General features: G+C 38.9%; 1 protein-coding gene across 1 annotated transcript in view; it reads left to right on the top strand.

The window, feature by feature from the left end:
- The first annotated feature begins 609 nt into the window (after window positions 1-609).
- The window catches only part of TM4SF20 (transmembrane 4 L six family member 20), a 90,635-nt gene continuing 81,449 nt past the window's right edge, over window positions 610-9,795 (top strand). The window contains exon 1 of the mRNA XM_073674419.1: window positions 610-870. Coding sequence (XP_073530520.1) covers window positions 688-870 — 183 coding nt within the window. The 5' untranslated portion in view covers window positions 610-687. The remainder of the gene's footprint in view (window positions 871-9,795) is intronic.

Genomic DNA, 9,795 nt, shown 5'->3' with positions numbered 1-9,795 from the left:
GATTTTAGGAAATGCAGATCCTTAGTCATAACAGGAGGCAAAGGTTAAATTGTAAAGATCAGTCAGATATGGGGAGGTCCAGCTTAGAAAACTACATAATCTGTTGGGTTCACTACTAGATGTATTTTCAAAAATACAAGCTAAACTAGTGGCATTACAAGGAAGTAATGTACTAATATTAATAAAGCAAAATAGTTAATAAAGCAGCACGGTGGCTCAGTGGTTAGTATTATTGCTGTGCAACGCTGGGGTCCTGGGTTCAAATCCCACCAAGGACAACATCTGAAAGGAGTTTGTATGTTCTCTGTGGGTTTCCTCTGGGTTCTCTGGTTTCCTCCCACATTCCAAAGACATACTGATAGGGAATCCAGATTGTGAGCCTCAATGGGGACAGGGATGATGATGTCTATAAAGTGCTTGCCCTATAAAAGCAAAGCCTAACAAATAAAAAAAATAAAATAAAGCAGGATAATAATCAATAATAATAAAACAAGATAACATTTTATAACTTAATGGCACCAAGGCATTTTAGAATTATTTGTAATTTGCTTCCTCCTTTTTGTGGACTTTAGCCTGTTAATCGTTTTTATAATTTTTTTCTTTCCTCTGGTAAACTTTAACTTTACTCTCTATGAAGCTCTGATACTTTTAAGTCTTCACTCATAGGCTAGTTTGCTCTCCAACAACATGACTTGCACAGAAAAATGGTCGTCTTGCAATGGATTCTTTCTGTTGGTGCTGGCTTTGTTGGCTATCGTCCTTAACTTGACTCCACTTGTTGCCGATTACGTAGAAGATGGCAGACCCTTCTATAGTCCAATTTCATGTTATGAGTGGTGGCTTCCAGGACTGCTTGGCGGAGGCTTACTTGTAAGTATCAGTTGACAGAAAGTATCAATGTGAGTAAAGCTATCTAGATAGAGATCAGACAATCGCTCGTTCAGTCGTCAGCTATCTTCTAGGCGTTGTCGTAAAAACACATTGTTTTGAAATTTTGCCACAAGGTAGCGGCATAAAATTGATAAATATATCAGCCTGGGTTTCAGCCGATTATTTAGTTTAGGGTCTGTTCATATCATAAGTTATTTTCCTAAGTGTGTATGGCAGGAAAGCTCCTGACGTACCCGCTACATGTGTCCAGAGGTGTTCCTTAGACAGAGGCCAAAAAATTTTAATTTTGGTTTTCATCTGAATGGTGTATGTTAGCATACCACAAGACAAAAGGTTATGAAACAGTTTAGTAAACTACTTTATTCTCTCCTGAGATGACCAGTGAAATCTTTTTTTTTTCACAGATATTTGATAACTTGATACGAGCTTTTCATTAACTTTTTATGATGTGTCCAAAAAAATGGATGCCGTGGGTGACAAATTCCAAAAATGAGTCATGTTTCATCAGCATTAAAAGGAAAAAGCCTAAAGTCTTAAATTGTACTTTCATCAATTCACTTTTATTTTTCTATGAGGGGTTTGCAGGACGAGTTTTCATTTTCAATGACACAATCCATTTTACCCTATAATCTACTGAAAACTGGAAAAACACTCGAAGTTGGATGGAATTGAAACAAAAAACAATCAATTCCATCATTGTCTTTTGGGTTGAATTTGTTCTATAAGTCACAAGTTTTACTACTTAAAAAAAAACTATATAAAAACATACTGACAAATTAGTTTGTGTAGCCATATTCTGAGAGTCATCACTTTATTTTTCTATTGATAGAGTTGTATGCGAGCTTAGGGTTTTTAGTTTTATACATTTATCCTATAGTTTTTATTGTTTCCACTTCAGGGTAAATACGACTTTTTGGTCACCTTTTTATTTCACTTTTTTTAAAAGTGAAGTGAACAAAAAGAGCATTTCTAATGTATAAGTTTAGGCGTTGACTGTGTGTAGTGTTATATTATATTATTAATATTATTTATTTACTTTGGATAATTGTACTAGACATGTTACTTTTTTTTATCCTGAACATTTTGTTATTTACACTTCAGGAAAAAGGGGTGATTTCAATTTTTTTATTCTAAATTTATACTATGTATACTTCTATACTATCTATTTTATATTTAAAAATATATCTATCTATTTTAAACTAATTTTAATCAGTCTCCTTAGGGGACTTGAACTTGTTTTAAATTGTTTAAATTACATTGACATTGCAGTAGCTTAGGTAAATTTCTAATTGGAGGTATTTGCTAATATTATTATTACACCTATCATATATTAGGATAGGACCTTGGAGATGGGAATACCCCTTTAAGTCTCTGCTGTATAACACAGCCAGCCCACGGAGTGAATGGAGTGGACTTGACTCTAGTACTCACTTCATACATGTAAAATGCACATCCGCTGTGTCGTGAAGGGGTTAAATCGATCACTGCCAAGACCTTTTTTCCATATTTGACATACACACAATGGGAAATCTTAGCTCCCCAAATGCCAGGAAAAATTTAGTTAACAATTATCCATTTTAGGCAAGGGAGGGCAATGAAACTTTTACCCCTTTGGAAATATAAAAAATCCTATACAGTACTGATCAAAAGTTTGGACACACCTGTTAATCCAATAGTTTTCTTTGTTCTTATTGGAATGTGCACGTTGAAGATTCAGACTGAAGGCAACAAAACCACAAAATAACACATGCGGAAACAAGGAGTAAAGAAATAGTCTTCTACTTCAGCTCACATACCCCACTCTGTTTATAAGTCTACAGCATCTTCTGATTGTTCTTGAAGCAAATAGTCTTGTAGAAATTCAGCAAAGAACACATCCTTGGTTAGCCTTCTGCTGATCATTTCCACTTACATCTGGAGAACAGATGAAAGGTGGCGCTTTGCCAGTAGGGACAGAGCTTAAAGGGGTTTTCCCATTCGGGATTGTTTTTAACCTCTTCACCCTTGGGCCATTTTCCATTTGTTCTTTTTCGTTTTTTCCTCCCGTTCTTCCAAGAGCCATAACTTTTTTATTTTTCCGCCAATAGTTGTACTATTGAATGTCAGGACTAAGGGCGGTTGAGCTTGAAACGCGCAGACCTATGCCTCCCCTCCTCCTTTTTTCTACTATTTTTGGTTATGTTTATGTTCATGTTCTTATAATCCTTCTTTTTTAAATATCGCAAATGAAAGGTCATGTTTTTACTTATTTGCTGTGGATGCTGTTTTTTTTTCTTTGTTTGTTGCTGTACTTTTGAATGACACAATTGATTTTACCATATAGTGTACTGGAAAGCAGCAAAAAAAATTCAAGTGTGGTGAAATTGCAAAAAAAGTGCAATTCCACAATTGTTTTTTTTACTTACCATATTCACTATATCGTAAAACTGACCTGGCAATATGATTCTCCCCGTCAGTACAAGTATTCACATACCAAACATGTATAGTTTTTTTTTATTTACGTGATGGGAAAAAATTCGGAAATTTGTATGAAAATTTTTTTTTTGCTTTTGTCACCATTTTCCGAGACCCATAACGTTTTTATTTTTCGGGATCTGGGTCTGGGTGAGTGCTCATTTTTGTGCCCTAATGTTTTACTGATACCATTTTGTGATGGATACAATGTTTTGATCGCCTCTTATTACATTTTATAGCAAAAAAATATAATTCTGGAATTTTGATTTTGTTTCTCATTACGCTGTTTACCGATTGTATTAATTTACTTTGTATATTGATAGATCGGACGTTTCTGTATGCAGCGACGCAAAATATGTGTATTTTTTTTATTGTTTCATTTTCAATGGGGTAAAAGGGGGGTGATTTTCAACTTTGTGTTTTTTAATTTTTTATTATATTTTTAAAACTTTTTTTTACTCTGTTTAATAGTCTCCTTAGGAGACTTGAAGCTGCGATCATCCGATCACTTGTGCTACACATAGCAGGGCTTCAGCATTGTTATGTATGGCGAAAATCACGATCTCCTATGAAAAGCGGCCACAAGCCAGCATTAACAGGAGATTCACAATGACAGAAATAGGGGTCATCAGCGGACCCCCAACTGTTATGACGACCCATCGGAGTCCCACGATCATATGATAGGGGTGCCGATGGTCGGGATGAATTACACGCTTTCGGCCGGTGCATGTTAAATCCCGCTGTCAGTGATTGACGCGGGATTTAACTGGTAAACACCGCTTCATCTGCGGCTGTTAAAGGCAGATGATGACTGATTAAATCAATCATCATGTGCGGGGAAAGATGCGGGCTCAGCGTGTGAGCCCACATCAAAGTCAGGGACATGACATATGACGTAAATATATGTCATATTGTTGAGGGAGGGCAGTAATGACCCTTCACGGTTGACCAAGTGAGTGTCAAATTATTATGTTACAAGGTTGATTGCAATCCAATAGAAAACCAGGCGGAGGCAAAGGTCTGTATGGGGGGATTCAAGAATCTCTAACTACGTTTATTTCTACTTAGCATTTTATATTGTTTTGAGTTTATTAATATCTAATCACCTTTAGCCATACTACAAGCTTGAACCAATGTTAGTACAATTATTACGGAAATACACATATGGTCATATTATCGTTAGTTCGGTACATGGTGGAAAGTTACAAGGTAATACATCCCGGCTCAGACTAGCTAGATAACAGGAGCAGGGTGTCTCATAGAATGTTCCTGAGAGAAAAGGTTAATGTCGGAAAGTTGCTTGTGAATCAAGAGGAAAGAAGGAAAGAATGTATGTTATGCAAAGAGTATAATAACATGATTTTGAAGCAAGCAGACAAAATGGAGTTGCCATAGCATGAATATCAATATGTCCTTTACAATATGTCATGAAAGAGTTAAAGCATGCGTCAAAATAAATATAAAAATAAAATAAAAATAAATGTTAAAAAATTCTCTTAACCAATCACTATCGTTCCTGTTCTAATGCTGCCTTAGTCCTCAGCCCTTTATCTCTGTGGTTTCACTTGTAATGATACATTTAATAGTTCTGCTGTGTAATGCACACGCCCGGACTGACTGGCGTGTGCGTGTTTAGTGGTTCCACTGTGCCATGAACCGGAGAGTGCCTGGAGGGGCGTAACTAAGTATCTGCCCGATCCGACTAAGGTCGCACGACGGCATACGACGCCAGTGCACCAGGGAGGAACCGAGCAGAGGGACCAGGGTCTACTCCAGGTCAGACTCCGGACACGGCTGTTGACCCACACCGGGGAATACAGGAACAGGCAGACTAGAGCGCAGGCTGGGTAGGGTCCAGTACAGACTGGGAGACAAGTTCAGAGCCGCAGATGCGGTAAACAAACAGAGTAAAGCGAAACCGCAGACGCGGTAGACAAGGCTGAGCAGAGCGAAACCGCAGACGCGGTGAACAAGGCTGAGCAGAGCGAAACCGCAGACGCGGTAGACAAGGCTGAGCAGAGCGAAACCGCAGACGCGGTGGACAAGGCTGAGCAGAGCGAAACCGCAGACGCGGTGGACAAGGCTGAGCAGAGCGAAACCGCAGACGCGGTGGACAAGGCTGAGCAGAGCGAAACCGCAGACGCGGTGGACAAGGCAGAGCAGAGCGAAACCGCAGACGCGGTGGACAAGGCTGGGCAGAGCGAAACCGCAGACGCGGTGGACAAGGCTGAGATAAATCGCCGAAGAGGTAAACAAAGACAAAGCAAAAGGGATAGGGCTCTGTTCACACGGAACAGACTGGAAAAGAAAAGCAGAACCAGATACACACAAGGTACTTGCAAAGAAGTAGCGAAAGGACTCCAACTCACAAACGGAAGTACAATGACAACGAGTAGAAGTTAGGTGCAGGTTCAGACTCTACAGAAAAAGGGAGCAAACCGACAAAATGACAAAACAGGTAAGAAGCTAGGAGACAGTTCAGACAGGAACTGTACTGCAACAAATACAGGAGCGAGTCTGGGTATATGACCCCCAGAGGGCGAGACAAACAGGCTAGGAGCGTGTTCAGACAGGCCTGGAAATACAGCCTCCAGGAAGGCAGAGAGACAGGTGGCTAGAGTGCACAGACAGGACACAGTTCAGACACGGGAACTGATACCGTAAGACAGGAAACATAGATAGGACCTGGCATGTCAGCGACCAAAAGCCAACTGACAGAATAAGATGCTCAGGCCTGGATTCCAGGGAGGAGCTGGGTTAAATACCAGGTGACAGACAGCAATAGGCTGAGGACGCATTAGGGGTGTGTCTGCAGCAGCTACAAGAATCAGGAAGTTCGGCGGGCGTCGCCCTAAACAGCAAGAGCAAAGCAGACAACATGGAAAGAAGCCAAAGTGACAGTCTGGACTGGAGATCAAGTGCGCGCTCTTGCACAGTGGGAGATGGACCACTATGCAAGGACGCCGCCAGGTATGTTACATCCTGCTACAAGATAAATATCTGACTTTGCTCATGGTGCCAAAAGCAAAGTCAGGTGAGATCAGATAATTTTTAAAGACGGTGCCTCTAAAGAGACAACTCCCTTTCAATGTCCTTTAACATGGGCAAATTACTGTATATCATTAAGATCCACTCCTTTGCAAACAAAAACAATAGTTCAATAGTTGGGGAGTTCAAAAAGATCAGAGATAAACTATAAAACAGCCCTGTATCGTTGATCTTATTTGTGCCACATAAAAATGATCAATGGTTTGTTTTTGGCAAGAATGACATTTTCACACTCCGGATGACAACACCACTTCTTGCCTGGCTAGATAAAATTCCTTCTTGGTCATCTACATTCTGAACAAAATGTCCATCAAATCATCAAGAAATAAATATTTATATATGTAATTAATTATGCTGTGGTATGTATAAAGAGATAGTTTATGTGGATATATTATAAGATGGCATTACTGTATATTTTTGCATAATATCTGTGCTTTGTACAACACTACATACATTCTCTGCTTGAAGTCTGGTCTTCTCCCCAGGATTCAAACTCAAAACCTCTGGCATAGTAGGTAGTAGCTATAGCTGTGAGTCACAGACTGCGCTACCGAGTATAGGAGAATTCTCTCTGCTTACTTCTCAAAAGTAAGTTGTTATTCTTTACAGGCACATTGTTCTGGTACAAAGAGATACATCTCTATATTCAAATAAAATAAATATAGCGCCTTACCCCAAAAAATAGGAATAAATAAGATTTTGTTTTGTAGAAACACATTTTATTATACAGTGGTATGTAAAAGTTTTGGTACCCCTGGTCACAGTTAAGTAAGTTGAAGATGAAATGATCACTAAAAGGTCTAAAGTTAAAGATGACACATTTCCTTTGTATTTTAGGCAAACATGTGTGGAGAAAAAAGGGCACAGAATTTCAGGAAAATAATATCTTGCCAACCATTTAGCATGGGAGTGGATTAATCATGCTTTGGGGTTGAGTTACAGCCAATGGCACAGGGAACATTTTACGGGTAGAAGGAAGAATAGATTCAATGAAATTTCAACAAATTCTTTTTTTGAATCAGATATTTTTTTATTAAACATTTTCAAAAGTACAGTACAATTAACCCCCAAACATTACCCAATTTCAACAGATTCTTGATGCAAACATAACTCCATTTGTAAAAAAAGCTGCAGTTGAAAAGAAGATGGCTTCTACAAATGGTTAATGATCCTTAACACGTGTCAAAATCCACAATAGACTACCTCAAAAGGCGCAAGCTGAAGGTTTTACAATGGCCCTCACAGTCCCCTGATCTGAATATCATTGAAAATCTGTGGCTATACCTCAAAAACGAAGTGCATTCAAGACGACCCAGGAATCTCACAGAACTGGAAACATTTTCCAAGGAAGAATGGATGAAAATCCCTCAAACAAGAATTGAAAGACTCTTGTCTGGCTACAAAAAATGCTCCCCCTTTGTGATGCGGGCTCTCGCGATGAGCCCGCACCTTTTCAGGCACATGACAGCTGATTTCATCAGCTGACATGTGCCCCTAACAGCTGCGGGTGGAATCATGATCCACCCGTCGCTGTTAACAAGTTAAATGCCACTGTCAATCTCTGACAGCGGCATTTAACATGATCGCACCGGAAGCGAGTCATTAGCTCCAGCCATCATGCCCCTGTCGCATGATCGTGGGGCGCTGATGGGTTGCCATGACAACCCGGGTCTGCAGGAGACCCCTGTGGTTGTCATTGCCGAACTGCTATGAATGCCGTCCACAGGGTGGCGCTCATAGCAGATGAGCATTTTTGTTACACATAGCAGGGCTGAAGCCTTGCTATGTGTAACACAAGCGATCAGAAGCTCGCAGCTTCAAGTCTCGTAAGGAGACAATTGAAGGAAGTAAAAAGTAAAAAAAAAAGTTTTTACAAATATAAAAAAAATGTAAAAAATATAAAAGTTCAAATCACCTCTTTTTTGCCCCATTCAAAATTTAGCAAAAAAAAAATCAAAAATGCCCTTATTTGGAAAACAATAAATCCGATCGGTTAACAGTGTAACGAGAAAAAAAACTACAGAATTACGTTTTTTTGGTCCCTGCAACATTGCAATAAAATGCAATAACAAACGATCAAAACATCGTATCCATCACAAAATGGTATCAATAAAAACATCAGCCCAGCGCGCAAAAAATAAGCTCTCACACGGCCCCAGATACCAAAAAATGGAGACGCTACGTGTCTCGGAAGATAGTGCCATTTTTTTTTTACAATTTTGGATTTTCTTTCACCACTTAAATAAAAAAGAACCTATACATGTTTGTTATCTACAAACTCGTAATGACCCGGAGAATCATAAAGGCAGGTCAGTTTTAGCATTTATTGAACAATAAAAAAAAAATTGTGGTATTGCACTTTTTTTTGCAATTTCACCGCACTTGGAATTTTTTTCCTGTTTTCCAGTACACTATATGCCAAAATCAATGGTGTTGTTCAAAAGTACAACTTGCCCCACAAAAAACAAGCCCTCACATGGCCATATTTGCGGGAAAATAAAAAAGTTATGGCTCTGGGAAGAAGGGGAGCAAATAACGAAAACGCAAAAATGGAAAAACCCAAGGTGGTGAAGGAGTTAAAATGTAAAAGATGAAAATATATATTTTTTGACTAAAATACAAAGGAAATGTGTCATCTTTAAAGGGAACCTGTCACCAGTAATAACGCTATGCAGTTAATCTGCAGGTGTCCACTCGTCATCCCATAAGAATCTATTGAACTTGTCACTTTTGCCCTCTGCATTTGTTTTTCCCTTAGTTTCCTTAATTCCTTCAGAATATTGAATGAGATAAGGAGACACAATAGTTCAGCAATTTTTTTCCTGTTTTATGGCCAGAACCTTTTTGGTACAGAGTCCACACTATTATATGGGTTCTTAATACTTTCTGTACGGAAACTTGTTTGCATCACATTTGATAAAGCAGGTTATTACTATGCTCTCACCTGATCGAGATAGAAACTGCAAGAGTATTACGAATGTTCTGATAAAAAGAATAAGCCGCAATCTTGTGCTCCTTGCCAACATTATCTATTTATGAAGATGGGAATAACCCTTTAACTGTGTGCAGTTGACTCTCCATCTCATTTATGTCTTTTCATGAAGTTCCATTGATGAGCCCATGAAATACCTGAAATACAGTGGTGTGAAAAAGTGTTTGCCCCCTTCCTGATTTCTTATTCTTTTGCATGTTTGTCACACTTAAATATTTCAGATCACAAAACAAATGTAAATATTAGACAAAGATAACACAAGTAAACACAAAATGCAGTTTTTAAATGAAGATTTTTATTATTAAGGGGAAAAGAAATCCAAACCTACAGGGCCCTGTGTAAAAAAAGTGATTGCCCCCTGAACCTAATAACTGGTTGGGCCACCCTTAGCAGAAACAACTGCAATCAAG

The sequence above is a fragment of the Phyllobates terribilis genome, unplaced genomic scaffold (assembly GCF_046119375.1).
Source record: "Phyllobates terribilis strain yellow unplaced genomic scaffold, ASM4611937v1 Scaffold_3__8_contigs__length_932513732, whole genome shotgun sequence".
NCBI classification, from domain to species: domain Eukaryota; kingdom Metazoa; phylum Chordata; class Amphibia; order Anura; family Dendrobatidae; genus Phyllobates; species Phyllobates terribilis.
The sequence above is the reverse complement of the archived record's forward strand: the minus strand, read 5'-3'. Positions and strand labels throughout refer to the sequence as shown.